This window comes from Procambarus clarkii, chromosome 22, assembly GCF_040958095.1.
Source record: "Procambarus clarkii isolate CNS0578487 chromosome 22, FALCON_Pclarkii_2.0, whole genome shotgun sequence".
Classification (NCBI taxonomy): domain Eukaryota; kingdom Metazoa; phylum Arthropoda; class Malacostraca; order Decapoda; family Cambaridae; genus Procambarus; species Procambarus clarkii.
Genome location: NC_091171.1, coordinates 34,870,423 through 34,893,480, shown reverse-complemented (window position 1 = coordinate 34,893,480; position 23,058 = coordinate 34,870,423). Strand labels below are relative to the sequence as shown.

The window sequence follows — 23,058 nt, the reverse complement described above, 5'->3', positions numbered from 1 at the left end:
GTCCTCGTCTCGCCACTCTCTCTTCTCCTCGCGTTTGCGTTGCAACTGATTTAGGAAGCTGTTCTTCACAGCAAATCCGCTGGGATCATGATTTTCCACTTGCGTGAATCCCACCAAGTATAGTTTGCCTTTACTTCTCGAGGCATCCAGGGCTCAGCCTTCAGGTGAGAGAGAAGAGTCTTGCAGGCCACATAGACCCGGCGCTCCTGGGAGTCCAGTTGGCTCAGGACTTCTGCCTCGGCTCCAGCAAAGCTACAACGCCACTCCCCGTCGGCTGTGTTACACAGATACACTTGACTGATGTTAGCAGGAGTCAGTGGGGGTCTGCTTACCTCTGCTGGCCAGGGGATAGCCACTACAGGAACCAAGTCTATGCCAATCAGCAAAAGAGGATACTCTTTGCCCTGCCAGGCAAGTGTCAGTGCCACACCTACCTGAGTTCTGGTCACTCCTGGCGGCACAAGGCTCAACTGACTGCTCTCGATAGTGTGAATCTCCAAACACTTCCTTACTAACTCATAGAAGTTATTTATCAAAGTCTTCCCTTGAAGACTTGGATGGTCTGTCTTGACACGAACTCTCAATCTGTGTCCATTCAGAGCAGCTTGTTGAGGGTCCAACTCAATTATTTCCACTTTAATTCCAGGAACGTTTGACAACACAACGCTTAAGTCGAACTCATCTGGTGCATAGAGGCGTGTGCCGTCTGATGTACTTCCTACAGTGGTTAGCTTCCCCTCGTATAGACTGTCAGCAGCACTCACTTTGTTCATTATAAGCTGGACCTCTCGGGTCACGACCTCCCTGACCTCCTTAGCTTCACCTTTAGTGAAGTCAACACTGATGTCACTTAGTTGACTTGCCATGTCTCTAATATTAACAAGATTTAGGAGCTCTTTGATTCCTTCGGAGGGCTTTTTGAAAACCAGAACGCCTTCGGGCTCGACTTCAGTCTTCATGTAGCGGTGCAAGTAGCCTGTAAAGTTAGAGTTAACACCAGCTGGGGTTGCTCCCGCAGCACTGACAGGCTGCTTGTCCTCCAGGAACACCTCTAACTGCTGATAAGTTGTGCCATGACCAAACATGGCAGCAAAGTGGGATGGCGTATGTCCGTATCGGTCTGCTTTCAGAGCAGATGCTCCAAGACTTAGGAGCAGAACCAAGCACCCTGAGTTGCCATGGGCGGCAGCTTGATGGAGAGCAGTAGAGTCATGGGTATCGTCGACCACTGTATCTACGTCAAGGCCTCCTACGGTGACAAGAAGATATACCAGCTGCAGAAGTCCTCGCCGGCAAGATACCAGAAGACCGTATGAGTTGACGGCGCGTTCTCGTGCTGAAGCTTCGGAAGGAAGACGAGTCTTATTCAATGGAGAATTCGTTCGGTAACTTGCAAACAAAGAGTCATACTGGTCAAGAACCTCGTGAAGCTGGTCTTTCTCTTCCTTATCCTTGACCTTCTCTATCAAATCTTCTAATTGTTGTCTCTCTTGCTGATAAATGCTCTGAAATTATTTTCAAAATATGTAACTTATGAAATATTATTTTCAAAATATGTATCTTCGTCAGTTGAAAATGGCCAAATAGAAATATGAATAATTTATACCATTCAGAGTTAAACTTTAGGAAGCAAAAGAGTAAAGGTCTCACCTCCTCCACCTGTGTTCTATGGTGTGCGGGCAGCATGTCCAAGGGAAGCCTGCCTGAGGAGTCCGGGATGTAGAGACAGGCTCCTATGTGCTTGACCATCAACCTGGCGAGGTCCCAGTGGTGGGCGTCCAGCGCCGCGTGCAGAGGAGTGATGCCGGACTGGTCCTGCAGGAAGGACTTGGCTCCCGCCTGCCTCAGGAAGGATGCTGTCAGAGGGCAGTTATTAGTGGCAGCCGAGACCATGAGTGAGGTGAGGTCAGTGTCTGCCTGAAGGGGCCAGCTGGTCTGCCAAGGGGTCTCACTTCTCAGACTCGTCACGAGGTGGTCAATACCCTCCCGAAGAGCAAAGTCTTGTGGCTTAAGGCGACGCCTTTCTATCTGGAGTGTGTGCAGGAAGTTCTGTAAAAAATATGAAAGATAAATTTACTATGAAGCCACAATAACGTGATGTATTTATGATAAAACCTTAAGACCAGTGTGTGAGGCGCTCTGTGTCACAACAAATGTCAGGTTTTTCCTCAAGAAAAATGAAGGTTACTCAGATATTTGACAAAACCTAATGTCTTATCTAAATTATTTGCTTCACAAAAGATATTTAGAAATTTATTTACTTATTGCTAATGATAATTATTTGTTTATATTTAACATTTGAATTTACATATACGGAATTATGGTAAAAAAGGCATAAATGGCTAGGTCTGCTGCTGATATATATGAGTATATAGATATATAGTATATAGATAATATTATAATATTTAATTATGTAAATCTTGTTGAGGGTCCAACTCAATTATTTCCCCTTTATTTCCATTAACCCTTGGGAAGCGATACATATCAACTGACGAAAAACAGTGTTCAACATAGCAGCTTTGGATCACCATAGTAGCATCTAGTGAAATTCCACCAATCATCCACGATTATAAATTGCAATCCACAATATCTTGAATAATAACATTTTACATAGATGAACCACCCGGGGATTGAACTCAGACCTGCAAATATTAAACCCTTGCTTTACCAACCAGGCCAGGACTCTCACAAAAACAATTTTCTCAAAAACGTACCTAGCAGGTTTTAATTAAGTCCATCAAGAGCAACGTTTCTTAACTTACTCTGGTCATTAGGATTCTTAGCCGGATGGTAACGTCGTGTGAACGCCAGGCCAGCTGGAGGAGGGAGAGGCCCCCCGAGCAGGTGGTGAGTGGTGCTCCTGCTGCCACCAGAAGACTCAGGATCAACGGCCTGTTGCAGGTGACGGCGAGGACGAGGGCGCTGGTGTAGAAGTCCCCCACGGGCTCGAGGGGCGCTCCTGAGCGCAGCAGCCGGGAGGCTTTCTCAACGTTGTCACCAGCGCTGATCACCATCAGAAGTTCCTTGTAGAGCGCTGGAGCGGACGCGCCTGCCTGCGTGGTCAGAAATAAATAACTTTTAAAGTGACTTTCTTGTCAGTTGTTACAACATTGCTGTGCAGCGATTGTCAAAATAAGTTAGGTCTTTAACACACATTTCTGCTCTCAAACTAGATGAAATAGTGTCACCGCCAAAAAATATTATAAATGTACACATTCTGAGTTAATGAGTTTCTAGTGAGTTATTTTACTCTCATGAATAGGACACATTTCGTAAATTAGTGGATGCAAAAAACACCAGTTCTATTTTATGAAATATAATTTAACATCTGTGGTAAAGACTGAACACAAATATTATTGTCTCTTGATTTATTGATATTTATTTATATTGGCTTTGAAAATATTACGTAACTTATCAAAAGCAGGCACCAAGCGGGCACAACTATGTAACACAAAAAGTTGCATAATAAAACATGTATAATGAACTAACCTGAGGAGGTTGAGCAATCTCCGTGATGGTGTTGGCTAGTTCAGTGTGACCCGCCTGCCTGGCCAGGTCAGCAGGGGTCATGCCGTCAAAGGTCACTGCAGTAGGTAGGGCCCCAGAGAACTCCATTAAATTCAACACAATGGACTTGAGGCCCAACTTGGCCGCCCAGTGGAGGGCTGTGAGACCATCGGCATCTTGGTAATGGAAGTCTATACCACCTTTGCAAACGGGTTCGTTAGGTAAATGGGGAGCATTGGCTATAAAATTAATTACGTTGCCTTCCTGTGCCCACTTTAGGGTATCATTCCCTCTTGTCTCATATTCCATCAAGCTCCTCTCCTGAAATACCAGGATTAGTCATTTAATTTCATCAGCATGAAAATATACAAATAATTTTAAATAGGGTCTGGAGTGACCCGGAACGAGAGTCAACCCCAGTGCATTGCTCCAAAGTATTTGATCATCAAAATGTTTTAATATGATTATTTGTCCTCTCGCCCTACCACAGTATATTAAATGTTTTTTACAATGATGTCCAAAAATATAAAAGTCTTAACTCCCTCATCAGTAAGGAATGGGATCACTTTAACCATACTTAGTCGATAGCTTTTCTTTTAAGGTAATATTATATTTTGCCTTAAAGTTGACATTCAAACAGTTTTGGACCTAAATTCACAATAGCTAGTAATTTGCAGTACTTGTATTATTTTCTCACATTATGATGTTGATAGATCATAAATGTTTACACATAATCTAAATTTAATAAATTAACATTTGCATTCACATTAATTTCTCAAATCAGCAGAATCCTATTTCCAAATACTTAAGAATTTTCCTTTAATGGAATTGAACACATATATAAAGTTAGAAAATGTTAACAATTCTTGTTTTCAGTTTCCTTTCATGTTTTTAAAATAAAAAATTAAATTATATGATGGTGTTTGGAAGTTTTGCATTTTGAACAAGCTTGCTAATGGGATCGCCAAATAAAGAACGGATCATGCCGGAACAACTTGACTATTAACAGCGCATTACAAGTACAACATGTTGAACTTTCGATATAATAATACAGATTGTAATTGCGTTCACCGAGAACAGTGTGGTGGCGTTGATCATGAAGAGTGTGGTGGTGGCTTACCATGAGGGTGGTGGTAGGGGTGCGCGCTCTCTTGTCTCTGCGCTTGGCCATTTTGCGAATAAGCCAGGCGGTGTTGTGTTTACCCCAGGCCTCCGCCACCTCCTCCGGGGACAAACCAGGTACTTCCTGCTCCTCCAGCTTAAGGCCAGCCTGCACGAGCTCTTGAATAGCCTTCTCGTTCCCCATTAAGGCCGCCACGTGCATGGCCGTGAAGGAAGCATCGTTGAGAGCATTGTAGTTACACCCAGAATCCAGAAATAATTTGACAATGTCCGAGCTCCCGCCGACCACAGCTCCGTGTATAGGCGTTCTCATGTAGACGTCCCGAATATCCAGGTCCGCCCCGGCCAAGACGAGCAGCCTCGCACACTCGAAGTGGCCTCTTCTGGCCGCCATGTGTAGTGCCGTCACGCCTGCAAGGTAATTAACTATTATTTCCATTTTTTAAGATAATTATCATGGGAAAGCGATAAACCAGTATGACTAAAAGCACTTGGAAAGGACAAGAGGACAGGCTGGGATGTGTGGAGTGGAGGGAAGGGATGGGGCACAACCATTTCCACATTGTGGGATCAAACGCAGTCTCTGTAAGAAGCGAGTTCGTAGCTGCACCATCCAGTCCGTTTTTTAAAGTTTTCCCTTTGCGAAGGCCTTTAATTTCAAATATATGTCATTACACCAAGCGTATATACATATCATTTAAGAACGTGTGAATAAATTGAACTGCAGAAGGTTTATTTTTATAAATAACTTTGTATTGTGAATTAATTACAATAAAGCAGTTGAAACAAATACCCCAAGCCATATATTTGACATGAAAGTGGTGACATTTGCGTCATTCCTGAATACTTATGAAGTCGTCCTGGACCGTTTTGAACTCGTTCTGGACTCTTATCAGGTCATCTCTGGCCCTTATCTAGTCATTCTGGTCTTTTAAAAAGTCATATTGATCCCTTATGTAGTCGTCCTGAACCTTTGACTATCGTCCTGGACCCTTACAAATTCGTCTTGGATTCTAATCAAAACGTGACATACAAGAACTAGAAGAATCAATATAAAGCGAGATGATAGGTGAGGAATGTGAGGAGGGACGGTCAGGAGATGAGGTGAGGAGGGAAGGAGGTAAGGGTAGAAGTCATGTATAAAAACCGAGTTAACCATAATTTATGTTGACTAACTGTTGCTCAATAGATATGTTATGAGAACACGGAATTCCTCCAGTATTACAAAAGAATAGATATCGTTACTGCCTTGCATAGTATAAAAATAATAAACATCAATATTGTTAACGTTACCAAATTTATCCCCAGCGTTGATGTCAGGCCGAGCAGCCAGTAAGGCTGCCACAGTTTTGTCATGACCAAAGCGTGCAGCCAACTGGAGTGGGGGGCAGGGGAAGTCTCCTCTGTTGTTCACGTCCAGACCAGCGTCCAGGAGACAAGTCACAATATGAGTATGGCCCTTGGCGGCGGCCAGAGCCATCAGCGAAGCAGCGGGGAATTCTCGGTCATCCCGGGGAAGGGTGGCGTTCACGTCCCCTCCGGATCGGATTGCCTCCAACACCCTAAAAAGGTCTCCGTCCCTTACTGCCTGCACCAGCGCCTGAGAGGGAAGAGTGGTCATGTTTTCTTTAGTACATAAGAACAGTAAGCATTAAGGAAACTATTGAAGGCTTATTGGTCCATACGAAGCAGCTCCAATTATGTCTAACCTACGCTTGAAACACTCAATTGACCCTTTGTGTATTAGTTATATATACGAAAATGTGAATAAAACATGGTTATTTGATTACAAAAAATCCCTAATCCATGACGTACTGTGTAACAGAAAAAATATTATTAATCATAATAGTCTCATATTTTACTTGGAGTCCAATGATAAGAAGAAACTGTAACGCATTCAAAGATAACTTTGCGTGTAGCTTCAGTAGTGATACCAAACAAGAGAATCCGACAAGTGTGATGAAGGTCAGGCTTCTGGCCAGCACTATGACCTTGTTCTACGTAAAGCAAATCAATTAGAATTGTCTTTCGTCAAAACCAAGTAAGTAATTATCAAAATAGATGGCACCAAGCCGGAAAATCTATGTTGAACTCATGTGGGAACCGACCTGTGAGATTTATATTTATTTAATTTATATGAATTATATTTACGTTAATTTATATACTTCGATAGCAATTTGTATAATGATAAGTGGACTGTATTTCTGCAATAATCTCATAATCTCACAAATCGATCCTCTACACATTAGGGGGGGTTTATTAAATTAATATATATGCAGCCAATCAAACTACAGGAATAGACTACATACATTAAAGAGGTTCCTTATCTTATAGTACAGCAGGTTAGTCCACCAGGTATAACTAGGGTGTAGACACCAAATTATCCTCTTTGAGGTAGCTTCCATATCACCCAGTAACTGGTGCACAAACTCTTCCTTCCTCGTCTTGACCTGTCAAAAGTGCGCTAGCTGTGAAGCCAGAATCCTATATATGACAAGCTATATCAGAGAAAACACTATACAGTACATGGAACATGAAGACCTGGCTTAATTACCTTTAGTTTGAGGCGATTTCGCGATCTAACCGGGTCACCCTATATCCTGACATTAATGGCCATAAATGAATGATAAACGGGTTTCGGATAGACACTTAACTTGATTTGTTGACAGCGTGTTGACAGATGGTACACCTTTGGTATCCATAACACTACGTCCAAGTAAAATTAACAGGAGCCGAAATTTGCTCCCGTGTGAGCCCTCTGGTCTCGTTTATAACAACAATGGCTGCCCTCCTTCCCCACTGACGCCTGGCCTACTTTGTCCAGATTTCAGAAAGTGATAGAAGGGTCACATTTACTCTACTTTAATATTGATAATTAAGTTAATTTATATAAGATGTTTTTTATGATGGTAAAGTCCAAAGACTAATGTATTTAAGAATAATTCCCACCATAATAGGTGGTGAATTATAATAGTATGTGGTGATGATATCCCGTTTTCTATAGACGGTAATTCCACTACAAGTTACGTTTTCTATGGTTAACTGTTGGTAATACAGAAGCTATTATCTGTATGATATTAAGTGGTGTCGGATTTTCCGACATAATTCCCCAGGGGCTGCTCACGGGTCGAAGTCCTATTTAGAACAGACGAACACCGATACTCCTCCTTCGAATTATTAGATTAATTGATGTTAGTAGTTAGTAAGCACACATTTGTGCGTCTGTTCGTACAGGACGGATGTCCCGTACTAGAGTTGTAGGGGTTAGAAGTCTAATGCGATTTCATTTCCCTGTCAACTCTTGAAAGGCTAATATTCAAGCCTTATTACATATTATTTAACCCAGAAGACTGGATGTGATCAAGTACTACAGGCAAGTATGATTCAGGGACTGCAGTGAGATCAGTGACATTAGATATAACTTGAAGTTTCTTCAGGTAACTGGTCACTGATATATAAACACTGAGGCCCATGGAATGCATCTTGATTAAATAATAAATGTATCAAATCAGTCATCAAATTTATTGGGGTTTAATTTAGTTAATTGATTCAGAAGATTGAAATAGCTCATCATTAAAGTAAAGTATGGTTCTGAGACTGCAGTGGGTTCAGTGACATTGGTCGCAGTGACTTGTAGCTGTTTAGGCTACAGTTCACTGATTTGCCACTGAAGCCTCATGAACTCATCTTCAGCTTTAAATGATGATACTAACATCAACCTCTGTTGGTTATAGTCAGCCTGTAATCTCCTTAGTATAATGCTACTGGAGAAATATAATCAGCCTGACAAATTTAGATTTCTACTGGTATTGTTTATCTGCAGGCATAGGTCTCCTCAGGCTTGATACTGGGCCTGAGAGTAATTTACCTCCTGCCAGAGTTTAACATGGTTATACCCTGATATTTAGTAGGGCTACCGATGAATCGATGACAATAGTCTGTCCCCACAAGGAGGACCGAAGTCAGTGAGGTGATCAGACTTAATATATCTGCAATTTTATTCCTCTATTTCTCAGGAATTTGGCTGTTGCTCTCAGACCTTGAACTTGTAGGTCTACTGGTATTTTGTCCACCACAATGGCTTGTACTCGACAGACGTACCTGCCTAAGCTTACTGATGGTTGTAACCACCTGGTAGACTTGAGGTCCTGCATCTTGTTACAAACCCTGAGATGTTGAATGACATCTGGGCTACAGGCCTTAATTGTAATTCATCTGCCAGCCTTTTAGTGATATATGTTCTCTGGGATCCTTGGTCAAACAAACCCACGGGTATGGACCTTGGCCCTCTTATTCAGGATGGTAATTTGGGCAGTAGGCAAAGTCGTATTACCTTTAGACTTTGCCGATTGGACACTGTTTGTTTGTTGCACCTTGCAGTACTGTACTGTGGTGGGAATGCTGTCTCCAAAACCTTGGGGTTTGGAGACGTTATTTTGGTTGTCTCTGCACAATGCTGCATGGTGCTGACCTTTGTTACACCTATTACAGGTGTGTAATTGGGTATCACAGTCGTTGATGTTATGTTTCCTGAGGCACCTCGTGCAATGTTGCAAATCTTTGAGTCGTTCAACACGGGCGTCACTATCAGGAAAATTAGAGCAGTGGTACATTGAATGTTTCTCATTGCAGAACAAACACGTTCCATAGCTTCCAGCTACCCTTTGGTGTCACGTTCTTGGGTGACACAGTAACTATAGGCTTGGAGGGTCCCACTGCATATACGCCCACACTGCCACTGTTCCACTTTGGTGTTGAATTATATTGTCTAGATTCATTTGGAGTACCTTTGGTACTCTGTGGTTTACTATTATTGGTTTTCTGAGGGTTTACTTGGGGTTTTAATCTTGTCATGTGTTCGTAATTGATGAACTACTGACTTTAAACCTTCAGATATTTCATTCATGGATAAGATGCTTTTATTGTAATGAGCACTCATTTGTCTCAATATGTCCCTAGGTATTTTCTCCTGGACAATTATTTTCAAGACCCACTCAGCCCCGTTTGTATCTGCTGTCAGGCTGAGGGCATTGATCAATGATTCTACCTCCAGCTTGAAGACTTGGAGTGAATCAGCTGAAGCCTCGGTGGGGGTAAATGCAACAGCTCATGAACTAAATGTGATGTTCTTACTTCTGGATCAGCATAATTATTCTTGAGGAGTTGTACTGCCAGATCATAGCCGTCATTAGTTAATCTCAGATGGGATACTACTGTTTTAGCCTCACCTGATAATTGGCCTTTGCAAATAAGAGAATTTACTACTCTTTGGTAAAGATGTTTTGAGTCTACAAGGTCAACGAATTTGTTCCAAAATTCGTCCCAATCTTCCTCGTCTTTTTCCTGAGAAAGTGGGTAAATTAATTGGAGGGAGTCGAGCTTCTGCTTGACTCGTATTAGATGCAACTGTTGTTGTTGTTGCTGCCTTGTTCTGGGCAATTAATTTGACATAAGGCTGTAACGTGGCCTGAGTGTGATCTTTCATAATTCGCAAGATCAACCATAATGTCGTCTATTTCTGTTTCTGATAAATTAGTGTTGGCAAGTTCAGCCACATATGTTGCTATTTGACATTTGATTTTTTGCTCAAATTTACCTGCAGCTGCTTGATAATAGCTTTCCAGGTCAGCATAATCAACTGTTGATTGTTGTGACAAATCTTCACATTTCTTGATCTGTCTTGTTAAGTGGCCCTTTAAGACCTGCAAGGGTTCTTTTCATTCTCCCTGCATTATCCATACTGGCTCGTTGGTGAAGCCTTGTGGGACTTGTACTTCGGGCTGCTCATAATACTGAACAAACACTAATGGTAGCCTAGGGTAAATTCTGCACTCACTAGGCAATAATCCTACCTCTACTAGAGGTTAGCACTTAAAATTAATACACATTATATATATACAATCATACACACTAATGATTTGAGTGATAAACCAGTGTCACTGGAAGTACCTTTAGGTTAGCTCTTCTATATCACCCTAGGATGGTAGAGACACTAATTAATCACTCAAAGGTGTAATGATAATAAGTAAATTATTATATATACACAACTCAACTCGAGTTGATAAAAATTACACCCAAAATAGGGTCTGGACCATTCATTAATGGTGTTAGGTTATTCAATATAGTACAACTGACTATAGTAATAATGGGACTAGGATGAACGATAATAGTTCAACTAGTAATATCCTACCCTGTTGTGGGTTGGCAATTAGTAAATATTATATTGTGATCACTAGTGCAATATATATTAAATAATTCTCTATTTTGGAGAAATAATATACACAATTATTGTTAATAGCCTCTTAATTAGCCTCTATGAAACTTCTAATATTATCTAGAAGTATTAAATGTTATTAGTGACCCTCGCGAAATAAGTCCACAAATCGTGGATAATCTCTCGCGAAATGTAACACCACGAAATCCGTGAACAATATCGCGAAGACACAGTCACTAATTAGGCTGGCTTCTATATTAGCGCTGTCATTTCACGAAATAACACGCCACCAAATATCTGTGGGTGTGCATGAAACCGCTGACGAAGCTGAACTGGGCTGAGGGAGGCTCCTGAGCTCCCACGAGGCAACGCCGCTGTCTTGACTGGCTTTGTTTAAATAACACTGCACTAGTATATTTAATGAATCCACTGGTTAACTGGTTCATCCGGTACTAAGATGACCAAATGTGGGTTCATAGGACCGAATATTCCGGTTCCGAAGGTCCAAATAATGTGGGAACCGACCTGTGAGATTTATATTTATTTAATTTATATGAATTTATATTTACGTTAATTTATATACTTCGATAGCAATTTGTATAATGATAAGTGGACTGTATTTCTGCAATAATCTCATAATCTCACAAATCGATCCTCTACACATTAGGGGGGGTTTATTAAATTAATATATATGCAGCCAATCAAACTACAGGAATAGACTACATACATTAAAGAGGTTCCTTATCTTATAGTACAGCAGGTTAGTCCACCAGGTATAACTAGGGTGTAGACACCAAATTATCCTCTTTGAGGTAGCTTCCATATCACCCAGTAACTGGTGCACAAACTCTTCCTTCCTCGTCTTGACCTGTCAAAAGTGCGCTAGCTGTGAAGCCAGAATCCTATATATGACAAGCTATATCAGAGAAAACACTATACAGTACATGGAACATGAAGACCTGGCTTAATTACCTTTAGTTTGAGGCGATTTCGCGATCTAACCGGGTCACCCTATATCCTGACATTAATGGCCATAAATGAATGATAAACGGGTTTCGGATAGACACTTAACTTGATTTGTTGACAGCGTGTTGACAGATGGTACACCTTTGGTATCCATAACACTACGTCCAAGTAAATTAACAGGAGCCGAATTTGCTCCGTGTGAGCCTCTGGTCTCGTTATAACAAACAATGGCTGCCCTCCTTCCCCACTGACGCCTGGCCTACTTTGTCCAGATTTCAGAAAGTGATAGAAGGGTCACATTTACTCTACTTTAATATTGATAATTAAGTTAATTTATATAAGATGTTTTATGATGGTAAAGTCCAAAGACTAATGTATTTAAGAATAATTCCCACCATAATAGGTGGTGAATTATAATAGTATGTGGTGATGATATCCCGTTTTCTATAGACGGTAATTCCACTACAAGTTACGTTTTCTATGGTTAACTTGTTGGTAATACAGCAGCTATTATCTGTATGATATTAAGTGGTGTCGGATTTTCCGACAAACTCATACAAAAACTGATGAATATATATTGTCTTGCCATTCAAATAATTCTACCATCAAAATTGTATTGTTATTCTTTATCTTCACAAAGACACATATATCATAAAGCAAATCAGCACAGAAAAAATATCTGTGCTATAAAAATATCTTAAAATATTAAATATTTAATATCCTAAGAAAAAATATCGTAGATTAAGCTCTATGACAGAGTGGAGCAGACATGTTATAAGCAATTATCCAAAGAAGCAGCAAAGTGGGAAGATTACGTAGCTCCGTAAGACGCGGGTCGTAAGCAACGATATTAAAGACTCATTGTCTCAACTCGTATGGATGTGAACTACGGGGACATAGAAAGAGCTGACCTTGGTTAAGTGAAATTGTGAATTAAGGAAGTATACAAGACGTTACTTAGGAGCTCATCCTCACACTCATTACCATCTTCTGCCTGGTATGATGTCCACACCCCTCACCCTAATAGTTCACTAACGAGTGAAATCCCTTTTGTCAGACGAGGAAACACCCATCTAGCAAAACAGGGAAAGCTCGTTTTTTCCACTCATTCACTTGTCACTGGCCACTCAAACTTTGTCATAAATATTAGCGTGATTTAAACAAAAACACATATTTTGATCGAGTGATGTATATAATTGTATAGCAGGTTTACGAGATGGAATAAAACAAGTCAGCATTAAAGGAAGAGATATACCTTTATCTGCATGCTTTATATTATTAGGAATTACTGTCACATGTAACAAACCATTTCAGTGCTATTGAAATCTGATCTCGGTTACCGGGTCTAAAGAGAGTTTGATGCGGTAAGACCCTAAAGTTGTTGATGATGTTCTATACGGAAGCTGTACAACTTTGAACAATTTCAGTTGCAAATGGAAACACGTGCACATTTATGAATTCGTTCATAGTATATACTATTCTAGTATTATTAGTAGCAGCTGCATTTGTGTACTAGTTGCTGTAACAGTCGTATGGTAACAGTAGCATAGTAGTACTAGCACTAGTAGCAGCTGCTACTGCCACAGTAGTATCTGTGGCAGTAGTAGTAGTAGTAGTAGTCTTCGCAGAAAGTGTAATGGTGATAGTTGCAATATGAGTAGTAGTAGCAGTAGTTACATTAGCAGCAGTTGCAATGTCAGTAGTATTAGTGATAGCAGCTGCACTAGTAGTCAGAGTAATTGTAATATAAGGAGCAGCAGTAGTAGTATTAGTTCCAATATTAACAGTTGTAGCAGTAAAAATAGTCGCAATTGTAACGGTAGTAGTAGCAGAAGCAGCAGTAGTAGTAATTGCCTAATCAATAACATTAGTAGTTGTGGTAGTGTTAGTTGTATTAGCAATAATAATAGTAGTAGTTGTAGGAGTTGCATTTGCAGTAGAAATAATGTTGGTACTCCCCGAGAGGAACACCATCTGACTGAGACGGTGTTAGGGAGGAGGCCAAGTATCCGGTCAACCTTGACGCCTGCAATATATGAGTGGCTTGGAAATCCCTCACCACTAAAACTTGTTTGAAAGCAAATAAAAACAATAGTGTTTTCATCTCAATGGCCGATACTTTTACGGGTGGGAGGAGTAAATATCTATGTGAATATATATATATATATATATATATATATATATATATATATATATATATATATATATATATATATATATATATATATATATATATATTATATATATGCCCTGTATATATATATATATATATATATATATATATATATATATATATATATATATATATATATATATATATATATATATATATATATATATATATATATATATATATATATATACAGGGCAACCAGGGGCTCAATACACCAAACTGATTGTCGCTGTGTTTATTATGTATATAAGACCTTTCATCTATGTGTGTATGTATATGCCACCTCATTTTCCAAAAATGAAAGTACTTACAGCAAATATGTGGTGTAAAGCACCAATACGCAGTGATGGACCACTGGAAAGTTGACTTTTATATTATTAAATTTGAGCAAATATGAATCTTTTTCATTCGTAACATAAATATAAGCCCTAACCTAACCGTTCCACGCAATTCTAGGCCTAATACACGCAATCTTAGGCCTCAAATAGTACAAATATGTGCAATATACTAGGTCTACGAATATTTAAGATTGGCTTTTAGCTTTATTTTTTCCGGAATCCACAAAAAATACTCCACAAATTGTGGATTACTTTGGGGACCATCACTACACACTGGTACTCTCCACCAAACCATTATTATAAGTACTATCATTCCAGGAAGCTCGGTTGGTATATAAGACTGTTCAGTTTTGCTAGTTTATGCATATATTAAAGTATATATATATTTTTGGGGAATACTTCCCTAGCAATTTCTCCCTAAGGAATTTTGTAGGAACACTTTAGCTCTTGGATCCTGCCTTTCAAGCAATCGGTTGCTAATGCAACATATGTGTAAGCCCCCAAATTATGTTGCCCACTGCTCTTAACTATTATTAAAGAGTACATTTGCCACAAAGAGACACGTTAATTAGAATTACATATGCCACATTTCTAAGATTCGAACTAACCTCGGAAGATCCAGCGGGTCGGATGGTCACTGTGACTTTTGTGTTGTCCTCCAGGATGGTAACCATGTCTGTGGGACGGGCGCCATAGCTCCTCGCCACAGGGGCGGGGCAATGTAGGGTGCTCAACATAACTTATAAGATGACCTGAAGAAACACTATCAACAGCTTTGACCATTCATACATATACGAGGTAGAATGTCAGGTGTTGCCTCTACATGACATTTATTGTTGCTCTTTGATACACAAGAAAGTGCTGCTCTTTAGTACACAATAAGCAATAGTATCGTCTAGTACACAGCACGGCTCCGGCGCTCTGGTACGCAGCCTACACACACACAAGGACCTCACTGACCAGGAGACCTCACCAACAGCACTGCCATCCACGCTAAGACTTTTGCAATGCTAGACTGGTTCTTAAACATTCACCTAAGCAACGCGAGATGCCAAAGACTAATGCACATATTAAATCAGTTTGTAAGTTTGTCCTTGGCTGACGGCTGCGTCTGTGAAGAACTGCTCGCCTACACCCGTCAGTGAAGAGCTGCCAGACCAGCATTTACAGATTTAATATAGGAACTTATCTTTTAAAATATAATAGTAGTATATGAATCTAGCAACCGAACACTTCACCCCAATGAGCAAGCAGCGATAAAGATATCGCTCTACTGTTGTAATTATAGCCCTTGTGGCTACCTGGTTCAAGGCCCTTTTTCATATGCTCCGGATTTTGGAACTCGTTAGGATTCTTACCACGTAAGGTGAGGGAATTTCTATCTATAATTCTCGGTCGTATACGTGTCCTTTGGAAGAGGTTAAATACGGTATTTATAATCCTCAAAACGCAGGTGTAATCAGCGATAAATGCAAGATGTAAAGAACATTAATAACAGAGAAGAAGGAACAACGATTAGAGGAGACGGGAAGTGTTTGGCAAGGAGTTCCGGGGATACCCGTAGGCTTTTTCCCGCCCCACCGGCCTCTTAGCGTCCACCTCACCCCTCCTGACTCTTCTCCCTCGCCCCACGCGGCCTCTTAGCGTCCACCTCACCCCTCCTGACTCTTCTCCCCGCCCCCACCGGCCTCTTAGCGTCCACCTCACCCCTCCTGACTCTTCTCCCTCGCCCCACGCGGCCTCTTAGCGTCCACCTCACCCCTCCTGACTCTTCTCCTCGCCCCACGCGGCCTCTTAGCGTCCACCTCACCCCTCCTGGACTCTTCTCCCCGCCCCACGCGGCCTCTTAGCGTCCACCTCACCCCTCCTGACTCTTCTCCTCGCCCCACGCGGCCTCTTAGCGTCCACCTCACCCCTCCTGACTCTTCTCCTCGCCCCACGCGGCCTCTTAGCGTCCACCTCACCCCTCCTGACTCTTCTCCTCGCCCCACGCGGCCTCTTAGCGTCCACCTCACCCCTCCTGACTCTTCTCCCTGCCCAACGCGGCCTCTTAGCGTCCACCTCACCCCTCCTGACTCTTCTCCTCGCCCCACGCGGCCTCTTAGCGTCCACCTCACCTCATTCAGTTTCTCTGAATCAATCTTCCTATGTGAATTTCGTTGGAACTTTTTAAAACCTTTCAAGCTGTTTCTTCATTAAGCTCATGGGCCCATTTTCCTTGCTCACATTAGGCAATTTTTTTCTGCGACACAACTGGCAGTCCAGCTTGCTTTTGTATTCGGTGGGTCAGGACTCTTCTACTCTCTTGAAAGTTCATTGGTCACGACTTCTCTCTCTTTTGCAGTCCACTAGTCAGGACTCCTTTCCTTTGTTTTACAGTTCTACAGTTTACATATATATATATATATATATATATATATATATATATATATATATATATATATATATATATATATATATATATATATTTACTTATTCATTTCAATAATTTTGTGGTCTCACATATGGGCTAACACTGCAGAGTGGCTCTGGCAGTGTCGTCACGCTTGTATAGTCAGAATACTGATTAAGTCTCTTATGCTGAGTGCACGCTGCCTGAATTGGCAAATGTTATTGCGTCTCCCTTTGCTGCTAGCAGGATGATCACAGGGAATAAATTTATTTGTTGAGTTCCTCTACAAGGCATAAAACTACTTGTAGAGTTCAACTACAAGATAAAAAACTGGCTGTGTAACTCTTCTTCAAGCCATACCTGAGGAATTAGAAGCTGGGTATGTTCAACATCTTTTAAACTACTGCCTCAACCCAGCAATCTTGGTGGGTATCTTCTTCATGCCCTTGACTGTAGCAATGACTACCCTGGGCACCTCACTGAAGGTAGTGGATGGGTAACCTGTTCATCCATAGGAAGAATCACATTCCTGAAGCGAGGCAGAAGTAGTCGAGGCGACTGAGAGAAAATATTAGCTGGTTGACACAACTGCGTAGTACTCCAAGGCGGACTAAGTCCGCACTCAATACCTCACCAATTTCTCTATCTCTCTCGTCACAAAACAAAAACTCTTTTATTTAGCCGGTGATACAGCAGAAGGATGCCGTGTTGAGCTTGAAAGAGCTCTGTAGCCGCATAAAGGCAGGTACGGCTAAGTGTGCTAATAACAAAACAAAAATAGAGAGAAAGATCTCAGTGATTTGACGACTGCCGTTTCTCCGCCACCAAGGTGGAGGTACCTGGGGCCGGCGCCCGTCCAGCCACATTGGTTGCCAGATGCTTGGTAGATGATGGTCACACTTGGGACTGTGAATGTTGAGTTGGTTCTGGCAGCACTGAGGCTTCCTTCTGGCCGCACTGAGGCTTCCTTCTGACCAACACCGAGGCTTCCTTCTGGCTGCACCGAGGCTTCCTTCTGGCCAACACCGAGGCTTCCTTCTGGCCGCACCGAGGCTTCCTTCTGGCGGCACCGAGGCTTCCTTCTGGACAACACCGAGGCTTCCTTATGGCCGCACCGAGGCTTCCTTCTGGCCAACACCGAGGCTTCCTTCTGGCCGCACCGAGGCTTCCTTCTGGCGGCACCGAGGCTTCCTTCTGGCCGCACTGAAGCTTCCTTCTGGCTGCACTGAGGCTTCCTTCTGGCCGCACTGAGGCTTCCTTCTAGCCGGACCGAGGCTTCCTTTTGGGCGCACTGAGGCTTCCTTCTAGCCGGACCGAGGCTTCCTTCTGGGCGCACTGAGGCTTCCTTCTGGTCCCTCCCCAAGAATGCTCTGAGCAGTGTTTATGAGGATCTTCAGTGATGCCTCATTACATTAGTACTGGATTACTCGCTTCACTTACCACGAGTTCAAACAGTCCGGATAGTATAAGGAACACAGGCTGCTTGGTATGGGACAATAGGACCTGCCTCGTATTGGTCAATTATGTTGAAGCTAAGCTCTGCATTTCGTCTGTACAATATATAACCTCCTTTAGACGAATTGTTTCCTGTTCGAATATTTGGAACAAACTGCACAAATTATTAAACACATAATCTGATCTCGTTTGTGAGTCACGGTGTGCATGAATGTTCATGTCTCTGAGTCGTGTGATTCGTCAGTGTGAAGGATCAGAACATTTCCTACTTGCAGGTCAGATAACAGATGAGACAGTCGAATATATTTCGAGTGTTCTTTGTGTATAGATGTTAAAGAAATTTTGGTGCCAAAAAGGATACGTCCTTAACATATATTTCAATATATGTTAAGGATACGTCCTTAACATATATTGCCATATATGTTAAGGACATATTCTCTCTCTAAGAGAGAGAGAGAGAGAGAGAGAGAGAGAGAGAGAGAGAGAGAGAGAGAGAGAGAGAGAGAGAGAGAGAGAGAGAGAGAGAGAGAGAGAGAGAGAGAGAGAGAGAGAGAGAGAGAGAGAGAGAGAGAGAGAGAGATATCTCTATATGATCCACAAGGGGGCCCAGGGGGGCTGTGGTGGAAAGTGGGAAGGTGGTATAGTGTGACTGGGCTCTGCATTCAAGACAAGATGTTAATACGTCTCTCAGCGTCCATTCTTGGCTCATCACGCGGGGATTTTCACCTTTCTAAAGGACGAGAACTTCGTGTGATGGGGATTTTTTAGCATCAGGAACTTTTTGACACACTGTACTCCCCTTCATATAGTCTAAGAAAGCTGCCCAACTGCAGATGTACCTCATGTATTAATAAAAAAAAAGTTGCTGGGCATCTTTTTCTTTCCTACTCTGCGTCTTTTGGCTAAAAGAACTTGAGGAAATTTCTAAGCTGAAATTACTAAATAATCCATCGTTTTTCCTCGTAGTTTCCAAGCTTGGCAAGTTTGAGTTTTGAATGGTAAACAACGGATATAAAATGAAAAAGTTTAGATTCAGAAATGTCCTGAGTAAATACTGGTTTGAAGATAAGGTTGTTGAATTATGGAACATATTTCCAGGTAACATAAAAGACGAGGGAACGCTAGACATGAAACGTTTCTTGTTTCTGTGCGTATGTGTATATGTGCGTGCGTGTGTATATGTGCGTGCGTGTGTATATGTGCAGTCTGTTCCCATGGCGAAAAAGCGGACAAATGGTACGTTTTTACCTTCAAACTTGCGTAAGAATTTAAGACGAGCTTATTGGTAATGACGCTGTTAGGTCGAATGCGTATATTTCCTACGCAAGCTCTTCAAATATTTCTTCCCCACAACTAATAACTGCTCTAAGCCCACCAAACACACACCGAAACTACGACGTTGGTACAACGATCGAACACGTTTTAACATTTCCTAACCAGTTATAACAACCAATGTAGCAAGTTGTAACAACGTTTTAATACGTCATAAACACGTTAAGCCAAGATGTAACAACTTTATTACAAGTTGTAACAAGCGGAAAATAGAGACAGTTTAACGGTTTGTTTCCAAGGAAGAGCTTGTGCGATTGTTGTGTAACTCCGTTTACAATACTGGAGGAAGTTGCTAGTGAAGAAAGTTCAACTAACGCACGGGGACAAGTACACTAATGTTCTTGCTTGATCAATTTTTCACCTGAAACAGTTACGTGAGTCCCAGCTGTATCTGGGTACAATTGACAGGATGAACAAGCCAGCGGGTTTTCTTCCTGGTGTAAGAGGACAAAGAGGCTGTCACGGTGGCAAGGTCTCTCACGGGCTGAGACACGATGCCCAATAAATTGATAGCATAAATTCGCCTTTAGGCGAATTTATGCTATCAAAAAGCATAATTTTTTTATGAAAAAAATTTATGAACAAATTTCATAAATTTGTTCATAAATTTTATGAACAAATTTTTTATGAACAAAATTTAAATATAATAACTTATTGTAAATGAAAAGTCACAATAACGTGGCTGAAAAATGTTGACCAAATCACACACTAGAAATTGAAGAGACGACGACGTTTCGGTCCGTCCTGGACCATTATCAAGTCGACAATCGACTGCCAGAACCACAATCGCCTTGATAATGATCCAGGAAGGACCGAAACGTCGTCGTCTCTTCAATTTCTAGTGTATAGTTGGGTCAACATAATAACTTATTCTAAACATAAAGAAGACTCCCTCACCTCAGTGTAGTCTTTGGTCTTAAATGCTTCTTTGCTGTACTGCTTAATTCTGCACACAGTTGACACAAGGGAAGCACTCGCCATTGACTCGGTGGAGGCTATACCCTGGGCCTTAAGTATCTCTGCGCTGTGTCGTTGAATGCTATACATGTCTATGTCCCGGGGAGCGCACTACTCTACTTCAGTGATACTGGTTATAGGGACCTCAATATATAATGTTTGTGCTGTCTTTGTTCTACATACAGTTGTTGCAAGGGAGAGAACCACGAGCTGCCTATCGCTGGGCTTGTAGAACCCACAGGGAACGCGATACTAGGTGTGCTTTGTCCAGTACACTGCATTAAACAGCGGTCCTCCAGTTCAAGACATAGAGTACGGTCGTGAAGTACTTGACACAGTACTAACGTCCAGTACACAACACACAGAGAACAACCTCTCAGATGATCCGTGCCTGAAGACGTCGTCCTCAACTATGTCCCAGGACGCGCACCGCTGCCTCTCAACACTTCTTCTTTACATGCACAGTACAAGACGCTGCTCAGCACGTAGAATATCTTAACAGACGCAGCGCCCAACACTACTTTTAAAACGTCTTGAGAGTTTCCGTGCACCGACCGGAATGGTGGCATCAGAAATTAACGAATGCCACAAGCTTCCTTGGTGATAATTTGAAAATTAGATGAAGGAATATGTGTTATGTTATTGTAGAATTTAATGAAATGAGCCGTTTTTCCAACCGATTGAATGCTTTGATTAATATGTTTTGGCTTAAGCGGTCGTGTTGATTCCTGTCTAGAATTGGGCTGGAATTGTTGCTTTTGACTGTCGGCTTAAATTTTGTCACCATTCGTGTACGTCACGGAGGAGGTAGAATATTAGGTTTGCAAAAGACATGGAGTAAGTAAAAATAGCAGTAAGTGCAGGATATAAAATTAATTGAAAAAGTTGAAGACTAAGCATGGCGGCAGATACCAGGAAGGATTTGGCATGCGGCTCAAGCCAGCTTTGCCAGTTGGGAACAATAACCTGGACGTTTTGCTGTTGTCTTTCTTCCGTGATGACATAATCTTGGTACTTTCTTCAGCCTTTTTCCTCATTATAACTTAGCCTAGGCATGGTACAAAGCTTTCAATTATTTTTAAACCCATTATTAGATAACCAGGGTATTTTCCAGAGTTCTTTTTTGTTTGTAACCAATTATATCATAACCTGGGTATATTCTAGAGGTTTTCTACCCATTATAACTTAGCCTGGATATATGTCTCATGTTTTCACCCCACGCAACTATAATCTTAGTATTTTCCTGATGAATCTTTCCCCATGTTATGACATCATCTGAGATGCAGTGACGAGTAGGGGAAGTTGCTGGTGACTCTAGCACCAGGGTCTAGGAGACCAGCTGGGAGCGGCACAAGACGGCAACGGTCCCATAAGCGAAGCACCGGGAAAATCCGGATCGTCCCTGAGTAGGTTGGTGATGTCTCCCCCTTTCCCCACCACCCCACAGGATCGGGAGGTCTCGAAGACCCCCCTCTTTGTATCTGTTACTAGGTGCTCGCCCCACCCACCTGGTGGGGGAGGTTAGGGATGGAGGGGGGGGGGATGAAGTAGTATTTATATCGATTAATATGATTTAAATTTCACAGTCCATGGTGATGAGCTGGAGCCTTGGTCAGGAGGGATTGACTAGGCACCAATCCTTAACTCTTTGCCCCTATTCACCTGTCACTAATTGGATACCTGGTTGTTAACTGATTGGCGGTTCATGTTCTGGGGAAGAATAGTGTCTTTATTATTATTATTATTATTATTATTATTATTATTATTATTATTATTATTATTATTATTATTATTATTATTATTATTATTATTATTATTATTATTTTCTACCACAGACGTGGCCACACATTAGAATAGTGGGTATGAGGCATACCATGAGCTATGGGAAGGGAAAGCTCTCAGCTTGCCAACAGGAGTCACAAGGCGTCTACGCGTTCTAAAAAAAAAAAAAAGCAGGGTAAGGCTTACATGACCATAGGAAAAGGAAGCCCCCATGCTGGCTAACGGGGGTCACAGGCAGTGGGTTATTGTACTCACCTGTGGAAAAAAATAAAAAAGACTGGAGCTAACCGTTGTTTACCAAAATATTTAATATTTTGTGAATAGTCGAGCGGCCGAGCGGACAGCAAGCTGGACTTGTGATCCTGTGGTCCTGGGTTCGATCCCAGGCGCCGGCGAGAAACATTGGGCAAAGTTTCTTTCACCCTATGCCCCTGTTACCTAGCAGTAAAATAGGTACCTGGGTGTTAGTCAGCTGTCACGGGCTGCTTCCTGGGGGTGGAGGCCTGGTCGAGGACCGGGCCGCGGGGACACTAAAAAAGCCCCGAAATCATCTCAAGATAACCTCAAGATAGTCGAATGAGGAGATGGCACTCCAAAGAGGTCAAAGTGGGTGGAATAAGTAAGGTATTTGAGGCCCCAACTCGAATCTCGGTGATATAAGTGAAATTAAAACAGGTAGGAGTGTAATGTCCTGCCTTGACGTAATGGTTTAGTGCCTTATCAGACAGTGGGCATTGGTGCCTGCTGGGAGGAGGGGCAGGCGGCGTGGGGAGTTAGGGGATGGTGAAGCAGATGGCGTAGATGGTGAAGTAGGGTACGT

General features: G+C 41.9%; 1 protein-coding gene across 1 annotated transcript; it reads right to left on the bottom strand.

Annotated features, from left to right (window-relative positions):
• Window positions 1–6: 6 nt before the first annotated feature.
• LOC138367358 (serine/threonine-protein phosphatase 6 regulatory ankyrin repeat subunit B-like) lies at window positions 7–15,342 on the bottom strand. Its single transcript, XM_069328836.1, has 7 exons — window positions 14,929–15,342; window positions 5,923–6,229; window positions 4,628–5,040; window positions 3,490–3,828; window positions 2,763–3,053; window positions 1,651–2,049; window positions 7–1,505 (listed from the first exon to the last, which is right to left on the bottom strand). The coding sequence occupies exons 1-7, from the start codon at window positions 15,055–15,057 to the stop codon at window positions 66–68; spliced, it is 3,318 nt and encodes a 1,105-aa protein (XP_069184937.1). The 5' UTR covers window positions 15,058–15,342; the 3' UTR covers window positions 7–65.
• Between the last annotated feature and the right edge of the window lie 7,716 nt (window positions 15,343–23,058).